Genomic DNA, 14,646 nt, shown 5'->3' with positions numbered 1-14,646 from the left:
GTGAAGCCAGAATGCTTCTTGGAGTCAAGGATTCTGAAGCTTCATCTGACATACTTTGGGCATGTTGCAAGGAGGGACTGGTCCTTGGGGAGGGCACATCATGTTTGGGAGAGTGGAGGGATGGCGCAGGAGAGGAAGACCCTCGATGAGATGGATCGATTCTGTTAGTGGAGTGGTGGGAATGAATGTGTTTGAGACAGCAAGGTTGGCACAGGATAGAACAGCATTTAGGGCTCTTGTACATAGGGTCACTATGAGTCGCAAACGACTTGATAGCACAAAATAACAACATGTAGACTTTGGTTTGAACCTATGTTGTTTAGCCTTGAATACATTAGTTAAGGGAATGTTTCAATCTCTCCTATTTTTAAAAAGCGTATTTCAACTTATAGCATATAAATGGTATTTCAGTAGCCATTTCCTTGTTCAGTGATAATAATTTGTATCAATTTTTGTTTAAAGTATATAATACAAAGGTGCTTTGAAATGACAACTCCCTTTCTTTGCTTATTTTTCAGATGTGGTAGTGTAAAGGATGGATCCTTGGTGGCCTGTGCCTTTTCTCCTAGTGGAAACCTCTTTGTCACTGGTTCCTCATGTGGAGATTTAACAGTGTGGGATGATAAAATGAGGTGTCTGCATAGTGAAAAAGCTCATGATCTTGGAATTACCTGCTGCGATTTTTCTTCACAGCCAATTTCTGGTTAGTTATTTTACTCTTCAGTAATTCCTGTTTATAATTTGAATATGACTTTTAGTTCTTTTGGTCATTTTCACTTCATCATTAATATAATGAGGATTCTTTTACTTCATGCTATAAAGGAAACATCTTTCTCCTCTGTGTTTTTTTATCAAAATGAAAAAATAGCAGGTGGGAAAATCAGAGTCTTTAGTATGTCTAGGAGATTCTCAACTTGGTACAATAAATACACATTCTTTCAGTGTATGATTTAGAGCATTTAACCATATTGGTCTTATTTGTAAGTTAATTATGATGTTTTCAGACACTATATTTAAGTCCAAATCGATATGAAAACAAATTAGAAACAAAAGCTACATTTTTCTGCTTACTAATTTAATCTTGAAAGAGCTAAATTTATAAAGTAAGATATTGGACAACACATTTAGTTGGTTTTTTTTCAAAAGCACAAAGAGAACTCCTAATTATGTAACAGACTTTTGGATTTGAAAAGACATAGTAAATGGATACCATATATCATTATTTTCTTTATTAGGATGAAGTTCCCATTTAGTCCCTTCCAATCTTGACTCACTAGGAATAAAAAAAGCAGTAACTCCTTGCCATAAAATTAGAAACAAACTCATAGTAATTAATTTCACATGCAAGCAAGATTCTACTGAAAATTATCCAAAATGACTGGAACAACACATCAGCAGAGAACTTCCAGAAGTCCAGGCTGGGTTTAGAAGGGGTTGTGGTACTAGGGTTATTGTAGCTAATGTTAGATGGATCTTAGCTGAAAGCAGGGAATACCAGAGGAATGTATATCTGTGCTTCATTGACTATGCAAAGGCGTTTGACTGTGTGGATCATAACAAACGGTGGCTGACTCTGAGAAGAATGGGAATCCCAGAACATTTAATCGTGCTAATGCGAAACCTATACTTGGACCAAGAGGCAGTCGTCAGAACAGAGCAGGGCAACACTGCATGGTTCAAAATTGGGAAGGGTGTACACCAGGGATGTGTCCTGTCTCCATACCTTTTCAACCTGTATGCAGAACAGATTATCCGGGAGGCTGGGCTCTATGAGGAGAATTGTGAGGTCAAGATTGGTGGAAGATCTATCAACAATCTGTGGTATGCAGATGATATAACCCTGCTTGTTGAAACTGAGGAGGACCTGAAGCATTTGCTGCAGAGGGTCAAGGACTGCAGCCTCCAGTATTGATTGAGGCTCAATGTCAAGAAGACAAAGATTCTTACCACTGGGCCACTTGGCAGCATCAGGATGGATGGTGAAGAGATTGAGATTGTTCACAGCTTCAGTTTGCTTGGCTCTGCAGTCAACACTCTTGGCACCAGCAGCCAGGAAATTAGAAGATGTATTGCCGTGGGAAAGTCTGCTCTTAGGGACCTCTCCAAAGTACTGAAGAGCAATGGTGTCTCTTTGGAGACCAAGGTGCGTCTGATACAGGCCATGGTCTTTGCTGTCACTTGTTATGCATCAGAGAGTTGGGCAGTGACTAAGGAGGACAGAAAGAGAATTGATGCCTTTGAGCTTTGGTGCTAGAGAAGAGTATTGAGGGTACTATGGACTGCTAGGAAAACAAACAGATTCATCCTGGAAAGGGTCAAACCGGGCTGCTCCTTGGAGGCAAGGATTCTGAGGCTCCATCTAACATACTTTGGACATGTTGCAAGGAGGGACAGGTCCTTAGAGAGGGACATCATGCTTGGTAGGGTGGAGGGACAGCGCAGAAGGTGATGGCCCCCTGTAAGGCTGATTGATTCAGTGATTGGGGTAATCGGGATGGGTGTGTCAGAGATGGTGCGATTGGCACAAGACAGAGCAGAGTTTAGGGCTGTTGTATATAGAGTCGCTATGAGTCCCAAGCGACTCGATGGCACATAACAACAACAACAACATAGTTTGTCCTCTACTGGGTTTCTGAGGCTATAAGTTGACAAATAGGAGAGTGTCTTTAATGGTATACTACAATTATATATGTCCATTTGAAATTTTCTTATAGGCACCTCTATAAATTTAAAATTTTATAGCTGTTGTTTTTGGTTGCTAAGTATTGTTGAGTAAAGTAAGACTTATAATTATCCTATAAAGCACAGATCTGAACCCTGGTCTATCCTGCATCATTTTTATCATCCCTAACATATTTGAGCCCATTGCCATGGACACTGTATAAGTCTGTCTCTTTGAGAGTCTTCCTCTGATCCTTTCCAAGCATGATGTATCTCTCTGAGGAATAGCTTCTCCTAACAACATGCCCAAAGTATATGACACAAAGCTTCACCATCCTTGCCTCTAGATAGCACTCTTATAGTAAATTAAATTAATTTAACAACATGATTTCTTTTTCTCAGTGTTGAACATACCATGGACTGACTGCCAGGAGAACAAACAGGTCTGTCCTGGAGAGGGTGAAACCAAGCTTCTTCCTGGAGGAAATTGTTTTGAAGCTCCATCTCATATATTTCAGGCACATGACCAGAGAATGACCAGTCCTTGGAGAGGGACACCATGCTTGGAAGGGTCAGGGACAGCACAGGAGAGGAAGACCCAGGATGAGATGAATTGACTGAGTGACTGGAGAAATGGGATTAGGTCTGTTAGAGACGATGAGATTGGCTTAGGATGGGACAGGGTTCAGAGCTAATGTACATAAGGTCACTATGAGTCACAGGTGACTCACTGGCACATAATAACAACATACAAAATAACATGTTGAAATTGACGATATAAAATCATTCATTCATAAGCTGTTTTATCTTTTTTGGCACTGTTCATAGTACAATACATTTGTTTCAAGTTTGGCCACATTTTAGCTGTTCAACAGCCACATGGCAACTTACCTTACTGAACAGATCCCAGCAGTATACCTATGATTTTGGCGCTCTGTTGTTATAAGTTCACCATTGACTTGTTACGATAACACTAAAATAGAAAAATAAAATAATAAGGGGAAATAAAACCTCATATAAAAAAAAGTACCTTATATGATATGTTCCCCTGCCTCATCGAATATCACTCTTGGCCTCTCTAGCCTTCTTTTATTGCTGAATATTTCCAGAGATTTTATATGAGACTTCTTTACTGGTTCACTCGTAGTTAATTATAAAGTGGAAAACCACCTCAAATGAGCCTTGCCAGGCCCTTTCTCACTTCTTATTTATGATCAAAGTAATTTCAATCTAAATTTTTGTGTCTTTCCCCCCACGCACTTATAGCACTATCATAATTTCTATTTATTTATATAAATAGATTAATACTGCTTTGTCTAAAAATTCTATGTAGTCAGGACCTGAGTTGTTTGTATTAACAAAGCATAGACAAAAAAAAAAAAAAAAACCCCCAAAAAAAACAAAGCATAGACCTTGAAAGGTTGACCCATAAATTAGACTCCTATTGGTGGTTTCTAAAATTTTTTTTGTTTGCTTTTATTTTTTGTCATTTCAACATGTAGCAAATGAATAGATTTTCTTTTCATATACTCATTCTTACATTAAACTTCACATTATTTGATAATTTGTTATTTTAGTATCTTGATTTATTCTGTCAAGGTCAGATTGTTACAGATAAAAACATTTTTCTTTTTTCCATTTCTGTGTCTGGTACCTTTAGGTTGTGTACAACGAATCTTCCATGAATTTCACAAACATTGGGAGATTTAGATAATTTTTTGTTTGTTTGGATAAAAATATTATATTAATTACTTTTAGAGTAAAATTAAGGCCATGTTTGTTCTGCTTTTCAGAGCTTTTCAAACCCAAAAGATTCACTAATCCAAACAGAAACTTCCTGTTTCTGCTTTAGAGCACATTTCAAGTTAATTTTTCTTTCAGCATAAGGTAGCTTCCATGTAAATAAATTAACTAAAACAGAATAATATTTACTTTAAAAGTGATTATTACAGGAATTTGTGGGTACTACTCTATCTTCTCAAAGGATAAACTATGTAATTTCTTATTACTAGTTAACTGATTCTTTAACTTGGGACTTGCTATTTTCTAAAATAGAACATGTTGACTCCCTTTTGTCACTTTAACATTTGTGATATTTTGCTCAAATAAGGAAAAATGCTTGCATTTGCCCCCCGAAAGAGAAAGCTTCAGCTTTTAAAACATAAACTTGGGCTAGTTTATAATTACATTTCAAATATTCCTCCTAAAAAGATAAAAATTCTAAATATTGCTTTAAACATTAAGCATAGGCACATATTTTAAGCCACATAATTTTTCATTGCCTTACTAACGATATAAATCTGAAGAAATGGACCTACCACTAGAGTCCACTTGGAATATATGTGTCCATCACATAACTGGGCCAAAATCCTTATTACCTCATAAAATGCATTTTTCTTAATTGCAGCACGCCTTCTATTACTTGTAAGCATTATGTATTACATAATACTATGAAAAAAATTGTAATCAGGAAGAATCCGTTTTGAAAAGGTTAAGCTACAGGTTATTTAACAGCCAAGGAACAAGGAAAAGAAAAAGTTTTCCTAACCATGATGTACTCTCACACTCACTGCTGTCAAGTAGGTTCCAATTCATTGTTACTCTCTATTGGGTTTCAAAAGCTGTGACTTTTAACAGGATGAGACTACCCATCTTTCTACTGTAGTCTCACTGGTAGATTTGAACTGCTGGGCACTCGTACCTATTTCTTAACAACACTTTTCAGATTAAATAGTGCATTTAAACGTTGAGCATAGGCACATACCTAACAATATGAACATGCTTAATTATGACTAGCATAGTACTTAAATGTTTATTATTAACCACTGATTGATCAAAGTATTTTGTAAGAATTGTTTATGTCCATTAAGATCACTCTGAGAAAGGATGTACTTAAGTTGCATATGTGCTACAAGTACAGAATACTTTTGAAAGTGCCTGTGTGTGACACCAAGTTTAATTTATTTCTTTTTCAAATTTCTTTAATATTTTCCACCAAATAAGCTGAATTAATGTTATTTTAAATTTATACAATCCCAGCCTTTGTCTTGATTAAATGCAATTATTCCATATAAATTATAGATCAAGCTTTTAAGAAATTGGTATTTCTTGAAAAGGTTAAATTGAGAATGATTTAACAGTCATGTCATAATAACTTTTCCTCCTAATTTTCTCCATTAATTTTAGCCTCCTAAGAGGGGGTTGGAGGAAGCTCTAGGCTTTGTGACTCAATATTGGCCCCTGTGGCCTTGAGTTATATCCTTAGTAGAAAGTAGATAAAATGACCTTTTATTGCAGCAGCTTTACAGGCTAAAGTTATAATCCTTTGTGTAGTAAGTACCCTTTTTAAAAGAAATCCTTCAACCAACATTTTGTCGTGTGATAGAAGTTAATAAATATTGTTTGTGATTACAGTTTTATTTAATAGAATTAACATCACAGAATAAGAAATTATTTTTTGTTTGTTTAATTGTGCTGTCAGTTCTTTATTTTTGACAAACTTGTATTTGTTAGATGGAGAACTAGGCCATCAATCGTTTCGACTGGCTTCATGTGGTCAGGATTGTCAGATCAAGATTTGGATTGTTTCTTTTTCCCATATCTTAGGTATGTATTCAACTAATTGTACTCTAAAACTTTGTGATCCAGACATGGATTATACTTTATCTTTTTACCTACTCTAATTATCTGAAAGTTATTGTTAAAATATTTTAAAGAAACTTCAAAATAATATGTTCAAAGCATTTAAACATTAGACTCTCTCTCTCCTATTTGACCATCTACCCACATATTCCTCCTCCCCAGAAGTTAGGAGTTTTCACTTTGTTATCGGTAGGTACTTTGGTGATTTTCAGTCTGTATAAAAGAGGAACACCTTTGAAGAGATAAATTGACACAGTGACTGCAGCAATAGGATCAAGTGTGTCAGAGATGATGAGGATGGCATATGAGAGGACAAGGTCCAGATATGTTGTTCATAGGGTCACTATGAGTTGTACTAGATTCAGTAGCATCTAATAACAGTAATACCATTTTTAAAAGTTCTCTTTAGATTCTGTTTAATACAGTGAATGTCTTTTCACCCATTCATTGTATTAATCCTCTGGGCAACTCTTTCAATTAAGAAGCATATGTTCTTTGGTTTTAAAATAAAATATTTTTATATTATTTTAAAAATATTTTATCTCAATATTCATTTTTATTAATTTCCACTGAGTTTTGTAGCTCTTTAACTCTTTGTGTCAAATATCTCTATTAAATGTGTTTTTCCTATTTATGAGTCAATCACTCAGCTTTGTCTGTGATGTTCTTTAGAATTTTTGTCCTATCAAGCATATTTTAAGTTCTAAAGGCTTGATGTCTATTTCTCATATGTCTGATGCTACATTAGACAGAGAGTTTTTATTTTAGGTCCAGTTGGTTTTCTAATAATTATTTGCTTTTAGACCTTTTTGTTTGTTTACTTTGATCTTTCTTTTTCTGAGTATTATCTCTAAATGTCCTGTGATCCTTAATATCTGTTTATATTTTAAAATTAGGCAATAATAAGATGTCATTTGGAAGGTGCATGTCTCTGCATGTGGCCATTACTTGTGTTTGCCCTTTAGGTTGAGGAGGTGCCCATTCCTTCAGGGTGTTTTGTTTTGGTTGAGATTTGTATAATATTGAGCCCTTTGACTCTACTATATGCTGTCTACATTTGAACCACAGGTACTCATATTAAACTCTTATACATCAAACCTGTTCAGGATCCTTTTCAGGGAAGAAATGTGTCCCTTTCTTTCACTTGCCCATGCATTCCTGTCTTGTCTGTTTGCCTATCTACTATCTATTTGTGGTGTATCTGTTTGTAGTATGTATTTGTTTCTGGATGTAGTGGTCTGTGTTGTCTATAACTGTCAAGGCTCTCTGTGTCTTTCTCCTCTTAAAGGTATTAAATGAAACATCCCTTATTTTGTATAGCCTTTAGCTTCACTTAACTTACTATGTATTTATTCTCTAATAATTTTTCTACTCCTTCTCTCCCTTCCCCTCCCTGGTGATTGTCAAAGAATCTTTCATTCACTTTCCCTTAGCTTTTTTACAACAGTGGACTCATGTAGTAGTTGTTTTGTGCTTTGACTAACTTCACTCAGCTTCATGGATGCCCTCCGGCTTCATCCATGTTATGCAGTGTTTAACAACTTCTTCCTTACACTATAATGATGCATTGTTTGCATACATACTGTTCTATGTATGTACCAGAGTTTATCTATTTCCTCAGTTGATGGACAGTCTATCTCTTAACTATTGTAAATAATATTATAGGAAACGTGTACATGTATCTAACTCTTGGCTTTTATTTCTCTGGGTTATGTACCTAGTAGTGGGATTGCTGGATCAAATGTTATTTCTTTTTACAACTTTTTTAAAATGCACTGTACCGTTTTTCTACAATGGTTGCATCATTTTACAGTTTCACCAGTACTTTATGAGAGTTCCAGTCTCTCCCCACCCTTGCAAGCATTTGTTGTTTTCTGTCTTATTGAACTTTGTTATTATTGTTTGGGTGAAATGAGATCTCAATGTTCTTTTGACTTGCATCTCTCTGGTGACTAATGAATGAGAGCATTTCCTCATGTGTTTATTGGCCACCTGACCGTTGTCTTTGGTGAAATGTCTGTTTATGCCCTTTTCCCATTTTAAAAATTGTTTTATTGTTTTGAAGTTCATGACATTGTCTGTAAATTTTAGAGATTAGCCCCTTGTCTGATATGTCAACAATTAATTTTTCCTCTAGTCCTTAGGGTTTTCTCTTATTTGGAGAAGTCTTTCAAAGAATTTAATTTTTAGAAGATCTCATACATCTAGTTTATATCATTACATATATATATGTGAGGAAGACACAATTCAGTATATGAGAATGTTATGTTTACAGTGTACGGTAAAATCATTATGAAAGATTTTAAAAGATTGTGAGAATCACCAAAATGTGCCCTAGATACATGACGTGAGCATACTATTGGGAAAATGACCAGTAGACCTGCAGTATTTGCAGAGTGTAATGAAATAAGCTATGTCTGTAGAGATAATGGATCTGTGTGAAGACTTTTTTTTTTATTTTTATGTGCTTCAACACTAAAAACCTATTGAATAAATGAATGAAATTGTTTTGACTTAAAAGTGAAAACTATGCATCATCAGCTTGCTAAGTTTTCCAACCTTGTTATTTGCAGGTTTTGGATTAAAATACAAAAGTACACTGAGTGGGCACTGTGCTCCTGTTCTGGCTTGTACGTTTTCCCATGATGGACAGATGCTAGTCTCTGGGTAAGAAGTTTAATTTTTTTAAACCATTTTTATTTAAAATAAGACAGATACATGGAAAAGTACATAAAGTATAAGCAAAAAGTTTAATAAGTTACTATGTTGGTGTTAATCATAGGGTTGCACAATTTGGTGGGTGGGTGGGGTAAAGGAAATAGGAAGAATCTTCTGTGAAAAAAAATGTATTCAAACTTTGTAAATAAATCAGAATTAAAAAAATAGAATATTGCTGATTCTGCTTGAAAATCTTCCAGTTTCCAGGTGTCTCTTTCAAATAAAATTTCCTCAAGTCACTATTATTACCTATGTATGCTCTTTTACCATTCAAGAATAGTTTTTTATTCTTTTTTGAAACCAGTTTTAAACAAATTGTAAATTATTATTTGTGTCAGATTACATCTTGACAACAAGAAAACAAAAAATGCTCACCTCTAGACCTGTAGGAAACATGGTAGTAGATGGAGAAAATATTGAAATTGTCAGCTATTCTATCTTGCTTGGATTTATAGTCAATACCCTTGGTACCAACAATCAGGAGGTCAGGAGATTTATCGCTTCAGAAAAATTGGCTGTTGGGGAACTCTCCAAAGTCCTGAAGAGCAATGATGTCAGTTTAAAGACCAAGCCTATGGCTGATTCAAGCCACATATTTTTCCAGCTATGCATCTGAGAGCTGGAAAATGATTAAGAATTACAGGAGAAGAATTGCTTCATTTGAATTGTGAGGTTGGAAAAGTGGAGGGTTAGTAAAGGAGAGGAAGACCCTTGTGATGTCAGAAACCTTGAAACTGACTTTTTTATCCATTATATTAGCTCTTGTTGGGGATATGGTCTCAAGCTATCTTAACTGCAGACACATAGTCTTGCAAATCAGCAAAAGCTGTGGGACCAGTATAAGAGAGTGCTTTCCATACTGTGAGAGATGGTGGTAGAAAGAGGGTGTGAAGAGACTTTGGCAAGGTGTAACCAGAGGAACCTTGGAGATGGAGCCAGGGTTAAAGGTTTTGCTTGCTGGATGATTTAAGGAAAAGCTGACTTGTAACTGCTCTTAAAGGGAGTTTCCCGGATGATTGAGGAAACCAGACTCAACTTGGACTCTAACTAATTGAGGAACTGAGAAATTTATACTGTGGACTGAGCATCCAGCTGCATCCAGTCTGGCGTATTGCTCGCCAGTCTGTGCAGAACTGACCTGCATATCTACAGTCACATGGATCATTCCCCTGGTGGGTCTGAGCCTCTGGAAGATCTCTAGCAAACCATCAAACCCAAGGGACATAGAAGAGCTGGAGAACTGAACTGTGGAGGAAATGTTGTAAAACATGAACTTATACAGCAGGTTCAGTATTTGAGACTATGTTAACTTGAGACTTACTGTAAGTGGTCTGCTAATAATCTTAGACAAATAATAAAAACAACCCTCAAAAAGGTAGATTGATACAGTGTCTGCAGCAATGGACTCTAATGTTTCAAAGATGGTAAGGATGGCAGGATATGACAGAGTTCAGATCTGTTGTTCATAGCTTCACTATGAGTTGGGCTTGACAGCACTTAACATCTGTAGGTGGAAATACAATTCATTTATACACAAGATTCTTAAAATTAATTTTTTTATATGCAAAGTCATTTGTAAATAAGAGTTTATTTGTATTATATCTTTTCTGTGCTTATCTGAGCTGATTCATAGTATTAACTTGTTAAGTGCTATTGGGTTCATTCCAACTTATGATAGAGTAGAACTGTCCCACAGAATGCTCTAGATTGTAATCTTTACAGGCAAAAAAATCACCGGACCTTTTCTTGCAAGGAACTGCTGCTACTACCAGGACAATGGAAATAGTGAGACTTGGTATGACTGCCAATTCTTCATTGAAAATGAAAACTTTTTATTATAAAATTTACTTATTGTTGATAATTTAGGCTACAGCTACTAGAATATATGCTGATTATGCATCAGTTTTAGTATGTTGATAATTTAAAAAGTTCTAAAAATCCAAGAATGTGGATTTGGGAATAACATAGTGTTGCATTTTAACATCAGCCTGCCCACTTAGGGAGCTCTGCTGGCATAAGACAGGCCTCTCTGGCAACTCAAATCCACCAGTGACTCCAGGGAGAAAGATGTGCAGCTTCTTCCTATTAGGATTTTCAACCTTAGAAACCTGATGGAGGATCACTACATGTCACACTCAGTTTAGCATCAGTGAGTTTGAGATAGTCACTTACTTGGACAAGTTTTAGTTCTATATCTTTCTTAAATTTTTTAAAATAAAAAATTATAGCAGTTATTTTGTCCTGATATTGTTAAGAAACTTAAATTAGAAAATACAATTTCTTACTTATTACTTATGTTTGGAACTTAAATACTGCTCAGGACTGCCAAGAGAACAAATAGATCTGTCTTGGAGAGTGTGAAACCAAGTTTCTCCTTGGAGGCAAGGATTTTGAAGTTCTGCCTCACTTACTTAGGGCACATGGCGAGGACAGACTGATCCTTTGAGAAGGACATCATGCTCAGAAAGGTGGAGGGACAGAACAGGAGAGGAAGACACCAGAAGAAATGGATTGATACAGTACTTGGAGTAATTGGGGAAGATGTGTCGGAGCCAGTGAGACTGTCTCAGGACAGGACAGGCTTCAGAGCTTTTGTACGTAGGGTTGCCATGAGTTACAGGTACACAACAACAACAACAACAACACGTTTCTTAATATTTTGTCTTTAATTAGGAACACTGGAAAATTGTATAATTTATTATTTTGTTCCCTCTTTTTCTGCTTTCTGCTTTTTATGAATTATGCTTGAGTCTTTGACTTATATTTAAGAATATTACAACAAACAGCCATTCAAAACCATTTTTTTTTCTGAAGAAAGGTTGTGAGGGTCTTATTCATGTTTCCTAGCTTCCTTTCTACGAAGGGAAGCATTTTCTAACAGGTCTCAGGTCTTGACTTGGAATTGTATCTTATTTACATATCACAGATACTTAATACTAATGGCCACATAAATAGCATTTGCTATTGTTTTAATAGGGAGCTTGGGTGACAAAGTCTAGGCTGTTTTACTGTTAACTCAAAGGCCATGCCTCTTTGGTGGTTCAAATCCACCAGTAATTCCAACGGAGCCTCCTCTGGGGCTCCATCCATGCAATTTCCCATCTCATAAACCTAAATGCAAGGTCATCTATGAGTCTCTTCCCGGTCAACAGCAGAGAGTAACAATTTGTTGTTTTAATGTTCTTGGGTGATGCAAAGGTTAACATGTTCATTTGCTATCAAAAAAGTTGGAGCTTTGGCTATAGGCGTTGATGCTTTGGAAGAAAGACTTGGCAGTCTATTTCTGAAAATTTAGCCACTGAAAACCCTATGAAGCATGCATAGTTCTACTTTGAAACATATGGGGTGCCCATGAATGAAAATCAGCTTAACGGCAACCAATTTGTTAACTGTGTTTTCATAAGGGTTATTATTAAATTCATGTATGTAGATTTTTAAATACGCCTTACACATGACTAAAATTAGAATGTATTCCAAATATGTGTGTATCAATATTTCAGCCTTTTATATAAGTTATTATTTAATAATACTAATGACATAGAAATCTATAAAGACCTTTTCATAATCTTTTTTTTTTAAAGATCGGTGGATAAATCTGTTATAGTGTACGACATTGTAAGTACTTCACAATCTTATTAGTGCTACATTAATTATCTTTATTTGCATTTGTAGTTAAGCTGGAAGAAAAAAAATTTCATTTTTTTAAAATTTAGTATGCTCAAGAACATATTGCATACATTTTTGTGCATGTTTAAATTTTTATGAAAGTAAAGTATTGATTTGGGCACAGGACTTTAAATATGTCTTTAAATAATTTTAAGATGGAAAAGATTTTTAATCTGCCATAGAAAATTAAAGTTTAAAGAGCACCAGTAACCAAATGTTGTTGTTAAGTGCCATCGAGTCTCAGGCGACTCATATTGACCCTGTGAAGGAGAGTCCTCAACACTTGTGTGTCTCTCATCCTCTCTCTAGGTTCATAGGGTTTCTGGAGGCAAGCTATTACAGAAGTGGATGCTGCTTCTGCTTCCAAAGTAACCAAATATATATATATAAATTTTTTCCCAGTCAGTTATTAAACTTCTACGATACGCTTCCATAATAACTGACTGTTTACCTCTCCTTGCTCTAAAATCATTGTGTTTCCAATGCATTATATGTTGGTTATTTTTGGTTCTTGATACTTCCATATAAATTTTAGAATAAGTTCCCAGGTTAACCCCAGCTCTCTCCTGCACACACAGCCTAAAGTACCCTATCATTCTAAAAGGTCTGGCTAGATGTAGAGACTGGAAAAGGAAAAAATAGGTAACTGTGGACTTAGATTTAGAAAATAGGAGTTTTTGGTAAGTTCAAATGTGTAGAGATGAAATCCAAGAGTTTGAAATAAAATTGTCTTCTATATAACAAATATTAGAAAAATGATGATAGTTATAGAACAAGGTTCAGATGTTTTGTTCATAGAGTCACTCACTATAAGTCATACTCAACTCAATGGCACTTAACAACAATAATATAACAGACACATAGTTGGTGAAAATATGACCCAGGAGAAATCACTGTTGATCAATGTCAGGCTGTTTGCAAAGGATATGAGATTGTCTGTCATTAAGTGGAGTAAATAAAGGAAAGAATCTAAACTGGTCCTCTACACAGAGGTTGAAGCCACTGAGTTCTATCAGAAAATTAGAGAATACTCAAGCTAGGTTAGTAGATTCTCTCTCTCTCTCTTTTTTTTTGGTGCCGAAACCCAGGAGGTTAGTAGATTCTTAATATTTCTCATGAACCTTTCATGAGATCTTACATTCAGAGAAACAACAATAATAATGACAATAATATCATTTTCCCCATAATATAAATATTTGAGCCCCAATTAAAATCTTGATGCTGCATGGGCACATAAATGAAAGTCAATAAAAATCTAACTGAATGGTTTTTGTCTACTTGTAGTGCAGTGTGTACAAATAAAAAAACCATACCAAAATACATAGCTTATTTAATGTAACAGTTGTTGATTGTTGGATGCTGTCAAGCCAGATCTCACTGACCGTTTGTAACAGAATGGAACGCTTCCCAGTCCTGTGCCATCCTCACAATCTCTTTTAAAAGGCCATTTGTTGGACTTACTTTGTTGGTCCATTTTGTTGACCATCTTCCCTTGTTTGGTTCCTTTTAGTTAATTTAGCAAATGAGAAAATGACAAGAGTCTATAATACCAAACTTTGTAAAAAGGTGGATAGTGGATAGCAATATTGATAGTTGACGATGAGTGAGATAAAATACCTAGGATAATATTCTCTATTTGTTTTGTTTTTGTTGTTTAAGTTGCAGTTTATATGGTCATTCATAAGTATAGGGTACGTACAGGGAGTTCCTGTGTCCTAGGGGATAAGGAGTTGTGCTGCCAACCCAAAGGCAAGCAGTTTGATTCCATCAGCTGTTCCATGGGATAAAGATACACAGTCTCCTCCAGGGTGATTTACAGTTTCTGAAAATTCACTGGCTGGGACAGCTATGGGTAGATTCAGATCAACATCAGTGAGTGAGGGTACGTACTGTATATCAAATATAAATGAGGGTGAATACTTTATATCAAATGAATAAGGATAATCTTTCCTAGTTACT

The 14,646-nt window shown here is 35.5% G+C and overlaps 1 protein-coding gene across 2 annotated transcripts in view; it reads left to right on the top strand.

Moving 5' to 3' along the window:
• Nucleotides 1-14,646, top strand: part of WDSUB1 (WD repeat, sterile alpha motif and U-box domain containing 1) — a 60,875-nt gene that overhangs the window by 10,243 nt on the left and 35,986 nt on the right. Inside the window, exons 2-5 of one of the 2 annotated variants that reach the window (XM_006880800.1) lie at nt 519-703; nt 6,175-6,267; nt 8,877-8,970; nt 12,603-12,636. In XM_006880800.1, the coding sequence (XP_006880862.1) occupies nt 519-703; nt 6,175-6,267; nt 8,877-8,970; nt 12,603-12,636 (406 nt within the window). The remainder of the gene's footprint in view (nt 1-518; nt 704-6,174; nt 6,268-8,876; nt 8,971-12,602; nt 12,637-14,646) is intronic. The other variant, XM_006880801.1, reaches the window with a different exon arrangement.

The sequence above is a fragment of the Elephantulus edwardii genome, unplaced genomic scaffold, assembly GCF_000299155.1.
Source record: "Elephantulus edwardii isolate Elephantulus edwardi_28Jun2011 unplaced genomic scaffold, EleEdw1.0 scaffold00010, whole genome shotgun sequence".
Lineage (NCBI taxonomy): Eukaryota > Metazoa > Chordata > Mammalia > Macroscelidea > Macroscelididae > Elephantulus > Elephantulus edwardii.
This window is presented reverse-complemented; position numbering and strand designations above follow the sequence as displayed.